The sequence below is a fragment of the Triplophysa dalaica genome, chromosome 22 (assembly GCF_015846415.1).
Source record: "Triplophysa dalaica isolate WHDGS20190420 chromosome 22, ASM1584641v1, whole genome shotgun sequence".
Classification (NCBI taxonomy): Eukaryota; Metazoa; Chordata; class Actinopteri; order Cypriniformes; family Nemacheilidae; genus Triplophysa; species Triplophysa dalaica.
This window is the reverse complement of record NC_079563.1, coordinates 17,737,359-17,752,853: the sequence shown is the minus strand read 5'-3', so window position 1 is coordinate 17,752,853 and position 15,495 is coordinate 17,737,359. Positions and strand designations below refer to the sequence as shown.

Sequence of the window (15,495 nt, the reverse complement as noted above, 5' to 3'; positions counted from 1 at the left end):
TGGGATAATGCAGAGTTTAATCTGTTTTTGCTCTTAATTTCCAGGCAGGTGCTAGAAGTGTTTTGTGGTTTAGATTAGGTTTCTGTATTATGCAGCAGTTTTGCAAAGATGCACTTTGACACAGACATATGTTAGAGGTATGTGGAAGCGAGGGTTTGAAACGGGTTTGTCAGTATGGGCTTATGCATTTTCTGTTCATTTCTGAGGTATTCTTAAACTTCAGGGCCTGTTTCGACATCACAGAACCCAATATATTCCCAATGTACTTTCGGTGGCACAATAACAGCAACTGCCACATGTAGAGCGTTGAAAGCTCCACGAACTGGTTGAGCATTGCGTTGAGGACACATAAGCTGCAGGTTTGAATTCCCAGAGAACACGTATATTAATTAAAAAAATATATATACTCCTGAATGCACGGCCAGACACTTTGGGGAAAAAAAACAAATGCTTTAAAATGTACATGTGCCTGAAGATGATCAAATGGCAACAACTATTATTTTATTTTAACAGCATGCATGCATAATTATCAATACATTTCATTGTGCCTTCAAAGTATTTCCCAACCTTGTTTTTGGTGAACCCCGGTCAGTTTTTAGCACATGTAGGGTGTGATATTGAATGAAATTGACAGGCGCGGTGTGTGTGTGTGTGTGTGGGGGGGGGGGTAAATTCTTCAGATAAGGGATATACTGTGTTATCAGACTCTTAGTTGTTGCATCACATCATTTGGATCAGATTTTCCTGGCCCCTGCTCTCAGGAGGCTAGTGGTTGGTTGGTTACAGTAAGCACTTAGATCTTAATGTTTGTAGGTGTCTCTTATCAAGTTACCTCACCTGATGTCATTAAAACTAAAGCAAGATTTTGCTATTTTTAGAGATTAATCATTTTTAAATCATTGATGATGAAGTGAGCTCAGTCAAGACATTCTTGTACCTTATCTGACAAAGGTTGGATGCAATATGTGAAGGGATCTCATGAATAATCTTTGTTTGACCATTGTCCTGTTTACTCGCCCTTATGTTATTCCAAACATATTTGACTTTTGTTCTTCTGCAGAAAGCAAGAGAAGATGTTTTGAAAACGTCATTGAATTTCATTTTATGAACATAAAATCAACACCTTTCTTGAAATATCTTCTTTTGTGAACAAGTTCAGAACCACAAGAGGGCGAATATATAAGACAGAGTTTTCATTTTTTGGTGAACATTTATCACTTTACTCCTTTTTTACAGCATCAAGATGATAAAATTGGGGCCCTCAGGGGTCCGTGGCAGCAGATAAGCTTGTTTATGAGGTTTAGCAGCACACCGCCTGCTTGACTTGTTTACCCGTGATGTTACTGGACCCTCTTGCACTTTGACTTTTTTCAGACAACAATCTGTTTGATTAGAGCAGCCATTTCATCTGCGGGACATCACTGCTCCTTTATGAGAAGCTGGAATGTCTGTGATTGAAAGACCAGTAGCATCTTATCAAGACTTCTGGGCCACTCTTTAGATAAACCTCTTTACTCGCATGTTCCTCGTTTTTGTGCTTATTCTCGTTTCTTTTTTAACCAGCGGTTTGTCTAAACAGATTGGGTGTTTTGTTACTCGGGCAGTTCCATACTGTGAGAGATGGTATCACACCTGGTCGTACTGGTTCTTGTGTGACCTGTATATGGGGATGTTTAGAGAACCCATTTTGAAGAAGTAAGCTTTTTCTGGGATTTCAATTTGAACAGTGTTTGCGTGAAGTGAATGATTAAAATCTATTTACATGGAGTTCCTCGATTGTTTTGTTGTTGATAGCTGCAGTTTATGCACTTTTTATTGCATTGATGCAGTGTGCACAATGTGTCGATGAAAATGAAATAAGTCATGTTTTATTTATCATCTGTACCCTGAGACTTAAAAAAGAAACTTCAAACAGACTTTCACTCTGCTTGATATTCTGACCCCATTATTGGTTTTGGTTTGGCTTTGGTCATAAATAACCTTTAGAATGGTTATCTGTTCAACTAATGATTAAAATACAGCATAGTCGTTTTAAAAATAGATGCTGTGTGGTTATATTTATAAATAATCACCCTGGAAAATATGGAAATGTCTTTTTTAATTGTCAATTTTTTTGTCCAGGCTATTAAGGTGTTTAGGATCTTTTATTCAGTTTGATGTATTTTGTACATGAAGTCGTGTAAGCTCAATTTAAATGTGCTTCATAAAAAATTCACTCAAATGTGGCACAAATCTATATTCAAGGGTAGCCGGTTGGAATACTCTGTAATACAAAAATCAAATTGGCGAAATATCAATTAACAAAAATAGTCTCATAAATAAAACGGCGAACCACAACATGAAATTGTTCACATAAAGATGTGTTTGTGCAATAATAATTTCACTGTTTCCCACAGACACGCCAGCATTACATAGATTCTGCTGCATGTTAGGACCTGCTCACCCAGTGCATTGGGTGCTGGTTTACCTGTTTCCCACCACACCCTCTGTGTTATCCCAGCTCGGGTTTCAAGCTGTCCGTCACACAAGCTGCCCGGTGACGTCCAATAACCTTTTTACCCAACCCCCATATGACAACAAAGGGACTGACCCTGGAGGCTGGCATTAATGACTGCTGGCAGGAACGTTAAGCTGTGGTGGACGCCCAAAGAAGAAAAGAAATTGTGTTACTGTTCACGTCTTTTATCTCTTTTCACCTTTAAGCTGAAAGATGAGAATTGGATCAAAATATATGTTGCCAGTTTAAACGTGCCACCATAAAGAGTTGAGCCATGCGATTTATTAAGAATTTGGGCAACTGTTTTGTGTGAACATATTATGAAGGTTTTGAATTGTATATTGTTTATGATTGTTTCATGTTCCCTTTTGGTTTGACAATGTGATGTACACTTACGTGAGAAATGAAGGCTTAAGGGTGTGTTCACCTAGTGGATGCCATGATGTTGAGACCAACCCTCTTACAACTTGATCCTTTCATAAACAAACTTCAAGAGAACTTTACTCTGAGAATCGTCTGGGTTTAAGCTTTGTGTTGCTAAGGTGTGAGACGTATGTAAAATCACATAAATGTGCCGGAGCTGGTGGGGAAAATTGTCTAATAAAGTTTAAATGCGAATGACTTTAATGTGGATGTTTAGAGAAAGCATAATATTAAACCAAGTTCCTAAACAGTTTTTGTTTTTTCTATTGTAGGTTTCATAGGGGAAGACACAGAAGTTGGAAATGGAATTGCCAAATCATGCCAAACAATTGCTACTGCAGCTGAACCAACAAAGAGCCAAAGGTTATCTGTGTGATGTCATCATAGTTGTCGAAAATGCCCTCTTTCGGGCACACAAGAACATCCTGGCAGCCAGCAGTATCTACTTCAAATCCCTCATCCTTCATGACAACTTGATCAACCTCGACACGGACATGGTCAACCCGTCGGTTTTCCGTCAAGTTCTGGACTTCATTTACACCGGCAAGCTTTTGTCTCAGATCAGTTCAGCGACCACAATTTCAACGCCCTGTTGACGGCAGCAAGCTACCTCCAACTTCACGACCTGGCAGCCCTCTGCAGAAAGAAGCTGAAGCGCAACGGGAGATCGCTTCTGACCAAACCTACCACCCCAACCAATGGGAGAACTTCTAGGAACCAAAGGCTGTCCTCTACACCCATAACTCCAAACCAAATGTCAGGGTTAAAAGACAGCGAGAAGGTGAAGAGGCACGATGAGCTGCTCAAAGACGACCTGTCAGAAGACGAGATGTTTGTTAGAAACGCCAACTCGCTGAGTCCCTCCACGAGTAAGAACGGAAGCAACGGCACTTGCGGCATCCAGGAACTTGGCCTGGATCTTTCCAAAAAAAGCCCCTCGGGGAGCACAGCCACCGAAGAAGTGAGTCCCAGCAGCATCCCGCAGGAATCCCCCCAATCTGCCTCAGAATCCAACAGTGCCTCATTTGAAGAGAACGCCAACATGCAGAACCTTGCCGGCGGGGAGCCCATGGAGCTGGGAGGAGGAGATTGTGTAGACAGTCAGCCGCCTCCTGACGTTGACCAGCATAAAAGCTCCCGCCAGGTCACCCGCAATAGGCGGACACCCAAAAGTGAAGGTAACAAAGGCGAAGAGGAACGAGGAACTTTACCCAACGGTGTTGCCAAACGGTTGAATGTTGCTGGGAAACTGCTCCCTGGCGTAGGAAAGGAGGACGAGGATGGTTTAGACAACGGACAAGAACAAAGTGAAGATAGCGGACACAGCGAGAGCGAAGGTGGGCGGAACAGCACCAATTATGTCTACCGCCAGGACACCACAACGTTCGAGCCAGCCCTTGGCGACAACCTGTACGTTTGCATCCCCTGCGGTAAAGGCTTCCCAAGCTCGGAGGAGTTGAACGCTCACGTGGAGACTCACACGGAGGAAGAGCTGTACATCAAAGAAGAGGACGACGAGTCCTATCCAAAGGAAGACGAAGTAGAGGCTGAAGACCTTTCTTCGCAAGTGACACACGTCCACGGCACCGAGTCACGCCGCTTTGGCTGCTCGGTCTGCAACAAGAGCTACAAAGATCCAGCCACTCTTCGGCAACACGAGAAGACCCATTGGCTCACTCGTCCTTTCCCCTGTAACATCTGCGGCAAGATGTTTACCCAACGCGGCACCATGACGCGCCACATGCGCAGCCACCTGGGACTAAAACCATTTGCCTGTGATGAGTGCGGCATGCGCTTTACCCGGCAGTACCGGCTCACAGAGCACATGCGGGTCCACTCAGGTGAGAAGCCGTACGAATGTCAGCTCTGTGGGGGTAAGTTTACCCAACAACGTAACCTCATTAGCCACCTACGAATGCATACTTCCCCATCATAAGCCAAAGACCCCTGGAGCAGCGGGACCCTTGAGAAAAAGAGACCACTCACACCTTTCCTTTGAAGAAACCCAAAGCAGGATTCTCTTCTGCTTTTGTTACAGAAGGAGCCATTCAAACAAGGATTCACAACAGAATAGACCCATTGGTACGATTTCATAGGCTTACGATCATTATCTTTTTTTTTCTTTTAATTTAGCTGTGAATGTAAATCTGGGTACTAATGCTGTTGTTTGATTCCTCCAGACCACTCTGAACCACTGCAGTCTATGCACTGGTTTTGTCCACTTTGAGTTTGTGCAGTCTGTCCCTTTTTGGTATCCCAGAAATATTCCTTTTTTGATTCTCTTGGTCTTGTTTTAAACGTATCCTTCGCAATAGTTAAGCTGGTATATATCTACAACTCTCAGAGAGGTCAAGCTTGTGATGACCAAGTGTATACATGTATTGCAAATTCAAAGGTTTGATTCTTTAACGTGTCTCCATGGGTCTGACAGTGTTGTTAGGGCTACAAGAATGTTTGTTTGTAGACATTTATGTGGTGTTTCATAAAAGCTTTGTGCATCCAACCAAACATTTCCCAGTATGCCTGCTCCGTACCCATTGGTTTATGTTCGCTGTAGTTGGGCAAGGTGTCGTCCTGTAGTTTATTATTATAACTGAACCTTCCATGGTTGGTAATTTATCAATGCAGCAAAACCAACAGCTTTTGAGATGCTTGATGCAAGATTGCTACGTCCCACCTACATCTGGACATAAGCCAATGGAAACGTGCCGAAGAGAGGCCCTGGGTGTTCTTTTGAGCTTGTGTCTCACATAGTGTGTAGAGGTTTACTCTGAAAGAAAAGCCAAACTTAGAGGTACTTTTAGATGACTTTAGATAACTTATTGATATGCTTCTGTGAATGTTTTAACTGGAAGTTTTGGGGTTTTGGGATGGTTTGGGTGATGGGTCAGATGGGTTAATTTTAGTGTTGTTTAACTTTACAATTCTGTCCGTACTTTTTTTTTTTTTCACTTTTTTGATTTGTGTTTTTCCCTTCACCGAAAAGGCAGGCCGTACGGCCTTGTCACATTCTACCTCTTAATTCTCAAGAACGATACATTCATTGGACAAGCGTTGATCTCTGAATATAGATGTATAAAGTTTGCGCAGGTTTTAAAGTAGTCATGCCCGTCAACAAAAGTTTTAAGTTGTAAAAGCATTAATGTAGAAAATAGCTTCTTTAAGGTATTTAAGGTATTGAAAGTTTTATGTCCGAAATCCAAAGAGAAAAGTGATGTTGCAATGAATGACTTGCCAACAAACGGTTCCTGTAGAATATCCCTACCAAAGGTCTTCGATTCCGCTGCAGGAGGTACGGACGTCATTCTGTCGTAGTTCTCGATGAAGAGCAATGTAGTGGGACGTTAGTTTGTACTTGACATCAACTAAAAACCAATGAACTTCTTTCCCCTGGGCCTATGGCTTTCCGTTGTTGAAGTTTACAATAGTTTCTTAAGAGTGTCTTTCAATTTCTTACTTAGTCTGCCGAAGAACTTCAGAAGGACTCATTTTAGTTCAGACCAAGAGAAAACTGTTAGGACGTAAAGCGAGCGTTGTTGATTTTTGTTACATATCGATCATGTTGGAGATCTCTCTGGAATGAGGAAGTGATACACTGGCTTGCTTCTCAGCCATCAGTCCCCCAAAAAATCTTTTGTCATGTTAGTTATGTGGCTATCATTTATTCACTTCTGTATTGTGTAAAGTACGCATGTTCAGAAAATGTGAAATGCTGGGTGAATGTTACATTGTCAGGGTTTGGACAAATGCTGACGGATGTATTTATAGTCCTGTCCTGAATTTTCTTTGGCTGCCATCTTCATGGTCTTCTTCAGTTACGTGTTATCTCAATCCCAGCGTATCACATTCCATATGTAGTTCTTAACGTACAAGTCTTAATGGCATTTCTTTTGAATGGGTTATTTATTTCCCCGGTTCTGTCTCCAGTGTTCTGTGTTTGATGGGGAGGCAGCTATAGTCGTGTTAAACGGAGCTCAGTTTACTCCTCTTTTTCTGGAATCCTTTGCTGGTGGTTTTATTTCACCTCTCATAACATTTTTGGGTAAATTGAATTCAAGTTCAAGTCAATACACTGGATTTATGCTGCGCTTAAGACATTATTGCATTCGATATCCAATTTGGCTGCATGCGACATGGACAAAAGTGGACAAAGTCATTGATTTATATGGTCACCAGTAAGGGGTACATTTCTTAGGTTGTTTTGTTACAGTTAAACCAAGTGAGCTCTGGCGTTGATACCTCAACTCAGGGAGACTTTTTTCTGTTTTGTTGGTAAAAGGATTCCAGGAAAAAGTTCCCATTGGTATCTTGCTGATTTAAGAGCACTTCATTTGAACAACATTAAAGAAATGATTTTTATGGGGAAGACGACGCTCCGTTTCAGACTATAGATGCTGAGAACAGGTCAAGCAGTGAAAGAATGGCAAAATGTTCAAACTGTGACAATAATGTTTCTACTTCAAAACTTCAGGGATAGCTCTGCATGTTTTGAAATGCAGAGCTTTCGACCACATTTGTACGACTGTGTCAATACTGTGTCAATTTCTGTATTTTAATGATGAGAAGCAAAACACTAGTTTTCTTACGAAATAGATTTTACGAGAGTACGTGCCCATTTCAAAACAACGCCTTGAGGGAAAAAAAAGAAAAAACAAAGCCGAGGTGTTAGAGGAGTTTCGCTTTTAAGTTCAAGGGTGTTTTTGAACAACAAAAAAATGAAAAGAATAAAAAAAGCATTCTAGTTAACGCAAATGTATAAAGGAATACGATGAAAGCTCATACCCAAATTTTCAGACTATTTTCTAAACCAAAGCACATTTTGAATGATTGTTCGATTGATTGTCTGACAAAAAGATTCTTGTGTATAATATCTCATTGTTTACATAAACTCTTACAGTCACAGACCTCAGGTGAGGGGAGGCCAGCGCGAACGTGCTTCTGCGTAGGTTTAACCGAAAGTCAAACGTAACTGTGAGTCTTACCCTGTGAACAAATCCGCTGCATTGTGGATTTTACCAACCACTTGATGTACAATTGGCCCTTTAATATGTGCAGAGACGTCCCTTACGCAAATCATCCCGTCGTTGACGCCGACGTATCGGAATTTGCTGCTTTTGTTGTTTTCTAATTATGTAAATACGCATGAACACAACTACGTACACGTTTACCTCGAAGTAATACTATTTAGGACTTGCTGCATATATATATATGAATATAAATAAATATATTTTATTTTTTGATTTTTAGAGTTATTTCACTTCTTTCTTTTTTATCGTGTTCTGAACTGCCTGTTATTTTTGGGTCCACAAAAGAAGCGGGTGAAAAGCGACTGGCCTCTCCTCCATCCACACTGGTGCAAACACTTACTGACAGTGTTCACTTTTTTTATCAAATGTCTATTGTCAGTGCTGAATGTATTTATTTGTTGATCCTGTTTTCACTTTTGCTAAAGAGTTCACTTTGTGCGACGTGTCTTCAGGGTTTGAGTTCCTTCTGTTTGCTGAGAGGTAAATAAAATTAAACGACACAAGACGTCGATCATTTTCAAGCCTGTGAAGATATAGACACGAGGAATGTATTTCTCCATGAAGTGTCCGTCATAAACGCCCTTTTGTAACCCTTGTCTCGCTCGAAGCATGCACGCGTTTCTGTGGTCCACACTTGAAGGCTGATTGTCTGTTTTAAATGTCCTCTGTTCGCCTGGAACGGACCTTTTAGAATTGTCAAAGGCGCTCAAGGATGTGTTTTTCTGTACAGGACCGGCGGTGTTGTCATGCGCCGTCGTTTAAGGCTGACCCCAGATCTGTTTTTCTTTCTTCCAAATGCCCAACAGAGCCAAAGTTTTCACACCCTTTTTGTCATTCAAAGCATCAAACAGAACGCATCTTATAATAATGTCAATACCTTGAAGCTTTATAAAAATGCACTTTCCTGTTCTCACCGAGGTCCTTTGGATCCGGCCGACGCATCGGTTATTTGAAATGAAAACGTTTACGTCTTCATTTGTGAAGCTTTATACAGAATCACTGGTTAAAGAATAGACATCATCTCACTCTTGTTTGCTGCTAATGTGTAGTTTTTTCTGTTATTTCTACATATCCCGTATAGTATTATGTTGTGACGTTGCCTCAGCATAACTGGTGTTGGGCGTTCGCAGGGACCTCGGGTTACCAAACCAACCCAAACTAAACCAAAGCCACATTCACGAGCATGTGCATAGCAGGTGGGCATTTCCCCATATGGTTTTACTTAAACCTCATATCACATCATATAAATGCTTTAGTCATGAGCTCGTCCCTTTCAGAGCCGAATGATGTGATTCTTTAAGCATTCCGTTAACGTTCCTCTCAATATTGTCCTTTCGAGGGGAAGTTTGTTGCCACAAGTTTGCGAATGAAAACAAGTTTCCCCCGACGTGTTGTTTTTTTATGAGTCGGTCAGCCTTGAACACGGTTTGCAGACAACACGGCGGTTTCACGTTCCATCTCCTCCGAGAGCTTGTATTCAGGTCAGAGCTGCGTGCGGCTCAAATTCTGTGTCATGTTAATGAAAGTGTACAGAGCTCATCTCACACTCAGTCTTAATGTACAGCTACCAGAAGTCATTTTAGAATCTTTTCATTAAAATCTTGATCAAAAAATCTCTGCTTGTGTCTATCTTTGTGTGTTTACAATTGCTTTGCTGTTTATTTTTTATGTAATACACAAGTATCACTGTTACTGTTGCACACTAGGAGGAAAATGTATTGTGTTTCACTTGAGTATCAATTTGGTCTCCGGTGTTTCTTTTAAAATTGCTTAAAGACTTTCAAACAGAAAAAAATGAGTGTCATTGTTTAAGGTCTATGAGGGGTATGGAGGAGAGAAATGAATGTAGATTGTAGAAGTAAAACAATCTGGATTTGGGACAATTTATTGTTTGAGTTCATCTAGAGATCTTCAATAATATTGACTTTTGATTGCAGACTTGACAAATCAGAGCTCACTTTGAGACCTTGCTGAGATCTCTTCTTAAACTTTGTGAAATGTGACGTTTTAGGAAAAATGTATATAAAGTTTCCATTTGGTCTCCATTTATTCTCATTGTCGTTTGTGAGAAATAGTTGAGATTTTAAAGAGATTTCTTGCGAGAATTTTGTTTGTTACAGGCAAATAAACGCTGAAAAGTATTATTTGATGTAAATGTTATTTGAGCAGAATATCAGAGACTTCTAGCGATGCCACCCACCCATAAACACTCAAAATATTAAGCCAACGATCACAATTTATCAAAAAAAAGTCCAAACTAGAGTAAATCTGCTTAACGTATAAAGTGCGTTTTAGTGGATAATTTCAGTTGAAACCCTTTATTCTGTTATTCATGCACACTTCGTTTCTTCTGAAAATGCAAATCTAGTTACATTAAAGCGATTGAATCTGGGCGTCTTCAACGGCCATCATGCAGAAGCGCGTTCAGACTTCACCCTGCAGGACGGGTTGAGTCGTGAGCCCAGGGGTCGCCGATGATTAATGACGAGCGGGTGAGAGGGACCCCCGGGCCCCTCCCCCCGACCGGGCTCTAACGGGTCGTGGCACGAGATCTTCGTCTGCCATCTGGGCGGCTCCTTGGCCAGCACTTTCCTCTCCCCTCCGCTGGGCCCTCTGCTCTGCATTCTCGGGGCCATTTGGACCGGCCCTCCTTTTGTTCCCCCCAGTTTTGCCAGTGTATGTCAAGAGGCCAGCGTGCACCTCCCTGCCCCGAGGGAAAAGAGGGTTGGCATTTTTATGGTCGTTGTGTGGCTAATTCTACGGGGCCGTTAAGCCCCGCCTCAAGTGGTGTCACATGCCGAATGACCCTGAAAGGGGTCAGTTTCAGGCACAATGAGTTGTATGTTGATGTCACCTCCCCCCGCTTGCCCCCGTCTGCTAAGTATAGATTAACTATAGACGCATCTGCGGATGACCAAAATCACATGCAGATCTTGCGAGGAGCCCTCGAACGCGTGAAAGGCCATTCAGCGTCTAATGCCCATGATTGTGGCATCTGTTGCGGCGTGCAAATTTGTATTGGAAAATAAATGCATTAAGTGGAGAAAGTGTTCAGGTTTCGCACCATATGTATCATTTCACTTTTAAACATGGGTTTTTCCAGACAGGAGATTAGTAGCGAGCTTCGGCATCATGGCAGAAGAATCTAATGTTATTTCATTTTTCTTACATCGTTCCGTTCAGCATTATATTCACATCCTAAAAGCCTAATATTGTGTCCGACTAAATAAAATCAAGTTTGCCGAACACCTCCCGAAAGCTGCTTTTGCCTGGCCTCGGGTTTGCATAAAAAGTGTTGCACCAGGTGTCTGCTTCACCAGTACAGCAGCTGCCCCTCGAACCCTGGATTAATGCATGAGAGGGGGGCGGTTACGTGCGGGCCCGTCCGGCAGAATTGAATCTATTCTTCTCTTTCTTCTGTGTCTCTTTCACCCCACTGAATGTAATGGCACAGTCTGCCAGGCTGACAGCGCAACGGCCAAAAGAAACGGCCCTACAGGTGGTGGGCACTGCGAGAGTTTAGCATATTGATCCTTTCACATGGAACAGTACAGAAGCCTCTCAGAGCGAGCGAGAGAGAGAAAGACCGGACCTCCACCCCGTTCCCCCGCTCTTTATTTACACTGTGCCATGGCGCTATACAAAACAGGCTTTAGGGCAACAGATAATGGGCTCCTTTTCTCGAGGTTGAAGGGACGAGGCCACAAAAGACGCAAAGGGAAAAAAAGATTTCATGTGAAATTCTGATGCTGTTTTTTTCGTTTTCTTTATTTCTCCTTGATGTTGTTAGACTGAGTAATTCAAAGCTACAGTTGATTTAGAAAAGATGTGATGTGCAAAGATAGTGGTCGTGACCTGTACGAAAATAACAGTTTGGGAGCCATTAAGAGATATAAATGTTTGGTGTTCCTTATAAATGTTTTTTCAGCGAGTAAAAACTTAAATGAATTATTGGTTCTATTAAAGAGAAGAAAAAGTCTTTCATCATTCACTCACCCTCATATCATATTGTTAATGAGTTTCTTCTGCAAAACAAGATATTTTGAAAAACAACATTGGTCCCCTTGACTGCATTGTATGAACACAAAACCATTGAGACCTTTATCAAAATATCTTCCTCTGTGTTCCGCTGAAGAAAGAAACTGGTATATAAGTTGCTTCGCTGTTGGTGATGCTAGTGGCAAAATAAAGTCTGGATTACAAATGTGATTTAAAAAGAGTGTGTTTTACTGATTTAAATGCATGTCCTATTAAAGTCCGCCCCCTAGATACAGTTTTAATAAGAAACCGTCAACTGCATTTGATAAACATGATTAGGTCACGTGGTCCCGGCCCCCCTGCCATATGTATGCAGATTCATCAGGGGTCCTGAATCAAACCCACTGCGCAGCACACATGCGATCAGCACATCCAGATTCAAGAGTCATTCATCACTGTCACGTTGCGTTAGCTTTGTGTGTTTGTCCAGGAGGCACTCCGATCTCACTCCATGCGATACGACAATGGGATGAGCTGGGCACTAACCCACCGGACCGGCCATGACCTGGATGTGATATTTTATGAATTTACTTGCATGCACTAGCACAGCTTTGGTAACGAATGAAAAAAAGTGATTACAAACGTTTTCTTTGTTGTTGTTTTTTTGACAGTTGTGTGATATTGTTAGACACGGTTTCGAGTCCTGTGCATTGTCCCGATTCTAATTTATATACCTCCCTCAGATTTGTGTCACCCTTCGTCCACTCTCCGTAACATTCATATAAAGAGTTAATATTACAATGTCCTTAAAGTTACATTTCATGCAATGTGTGAATTATGGCAGTCCGTCAAGTTGTAAAGCCCAATGTGAACGAATAAAAGGAGTCGACTCTGAATCACGCGAACGAGTCGTCTGTCGTTCTAATTTCAGTTCCGGGTTGGATTTGCGTCACTCCGTGTAATGCCCCCCTACGTTCCATTTGCGACACTGCACGTGGTAGACCAATCACAGCAGATTAGACCAGTTGACCAATCAGATCATAGAAGGCTGAGAGAGGGGATTAGACGGATGAATCGACGAACGAATCATTTGAGTCAGTCAAGATCCATCAATCCATCCATCAAGATGTAAGGTAATAATTACAGACTATTTAAAAAAAAAAAAAGTGTTTTTACACCGTATATTTACATAAACTGGTTCATAAACCAAAGTAGGACCTTGAAATTCACAAAGTATTTACTTTTCAAACTTTTCGGACTATGCGCGGGCAAAGTTCACCTGCGGACTGCGGAGTCAGGGAGAGGTCATGTTAGACAAGTTACACTTTTAAAATACAACTGATTTTATTGACTTGCATTGTGTTATGCGTTTGACATCATTTGCTCTCGTCTGGTAAAACCGTCTGCACCTGACCGATCAATTCTGATTTCTATATCTTTTCTACAATATCTAAAAAATAAACTCTATGCTTATTTAAGCTTAGATAAACTAATCTTCGCTCTACACTGTAGTAGGCTTTGTGAGACATGTTTTTATTGGTCTTATGCTCTTATTTCTTGTCCTAATGTTTGACCCAATTGCTTCTATTGTTTACCCAACTTGTAAGTCGCTTTGGAAAAAAGTGTCTGCTAAATGACTAAATGTAAATGTAAATCGCTTATGCTTCCGGTTCATAAAAATGTAGTGCTCCACGTGAGATACTCGCAAGATTCAAACAAAATGGAGTAAACTACAGCTTTGACAGACACAAAATCTACAGCGTATCAGAAAATATGAGGTTTATACTAATTTATAAAGAATGTGTATCAAAGTGAAGAAATGAAGCACACATTGAGTTTTAATATTCTGTTGATCATTGTTTTTGATTACAGGTGTCTGGGCTCACAGTAAAGTTTTGCTCATGTGTTGTGTCACCTTTTACACAAACTCCTTAAATTCTTTCAAAAACTGAGCTTAAGTTTACACTCCAAGCACAACTACACAACACATTCAACTTTTTAATACATCTAGAATAATAATGTATCATGTATCAGGGTTTGTATGTAAACGTATATATGAAAAAGTTTTATGCATAGCATAGCCTGAAATGGAAACATCAATATGATTGTAAAACTCGAAGGTATTCATTGCACTTTAAATAATGTCTTCAGTTCAGCTGTCTGATAAAACGACTAAACCACCAGAATAATCACACAATGATCTCGATGTCCAAGCACCTTGATGATTTTATTTCAGGAAATGATGTCATATAGGTAAATTGGTAAACTATAATAGAATAAACTGTAATAGAGTTAAAAATAAAGATTCTCAGATATTGTTTGGATGAGAGTGGAAACCCTGTGTCATCTTACACAGTTCAGTAAAGTTTGTGAGATCACTATGTTGTTTATATGTGCTTTGCACCTCAGGGTCAATGTAAGTGTAAAGTATTCTTGAGATGTTGTCATGACGACAAACTACACATTAAATGCCGTAATCTCTAAACTCATTAAAATAACGGTATAGCTGCACTTCAGTCCTACCCTACCGTTCCCTTCAGACTGCATCAGTACACCCTTTACCATGTTTTTACTATGCTGTGGCTTTATACTGCAGTAAACACAGTGTATGCAGCCACAGGTAATGAGATTCGATCAGCTCACCGTCTGCAACTAATAATTGTGTTAGAAATGCAAGAGTCAGGGGTTCGATTCCCAGGGAACACACACACACTGCTAAGCAAAATGGTTGTAGTGTCGTCCTGATGCACACGTGTACATGTATTGAAACCCATTCAATCACGTTTTTAAACAATGCCAAACATCTGCCCCCAACCGGTCGGGGCCAGGGGGGGCTTGAAAATTGCCCTGTCGTGAATAAACGGGCACGTTTGAGGAGATGAGAGGACCACCTCCCCCATCCCTGAGTGCAGAGGGAGCAGTTGCCATAGCAACCCACTATTCCAGCTCGCGTGTGGATGTAAAAGCGAAATTCCTGGAAACAGTGCAGCTTTTTTTTCGCAAACCTAAACCCCTGTACCACACGAGATGGCTATGGGAGAAACCTCTAGGTATGGTCTATGGTATGGATACGTCCCTGGTAACATCACCTTCAAACACAAAATATTTACATTTTGGTATTCTTTACGTGAATACGATAAGTGAATTATTGATCATACAGTGTCATAGTATATATCTATCATAATCTCACCGAGGTAAATAATGTTGTGAGGTGGTGATTTTATAAGGCAACATTAAAGTTACCAACATTTATTAATTATTATAAACCTACTTTGTTTTTACATTGTTGACAATGCAGTTCCTAGTTTTTTTTTTATTTACTCTCCTACCAAAGGTCTTGGAGAGCAAATCCAAGTTAAATCATTCAAAGCTGTGACCCTAAATATCAGTAATAATGATGCTTGCATAACAAATGAGATACAATTACAGAATGTATGTGACGTATAACTTTTCTTATAATGTATTTTCATATAAAGATGAGTTTTTGTGCAGCTCCCAACATCAACCTATGAAATATTCATGCACACGAGAGTCACAGTCTCTAAACTCATCCTCTCTCCATATAACACA

At 40.9% G+C, this 15,495-nt stretch overlaps 1 protein-coding gene across 1 annotated transcript; it reads left to right on the top strand.

The window, feature by feature from the left end:
* The first annotated feature begins 1,512 nt into the window (after nt 1–1,512).
* On the top strand, nt 1,513–9,854 carry hic2 (hypermethylated in cancer 2). The gene is given in 3 exon segments (XM_056736865.1): nt 1,513–1,695; nt 3,193–3,475; nt 3,478–9,854. Coding segments are annotated over 2 exon segments (1,632 nt in total). The 5' UTR covers nt 1,513–1,695; nt 3,193–3,222; the 3' UTR covers nt 4,857–9,854.
* Nucleotides 9,855–15,495: the final 5,641 nt, after the last annotated feature.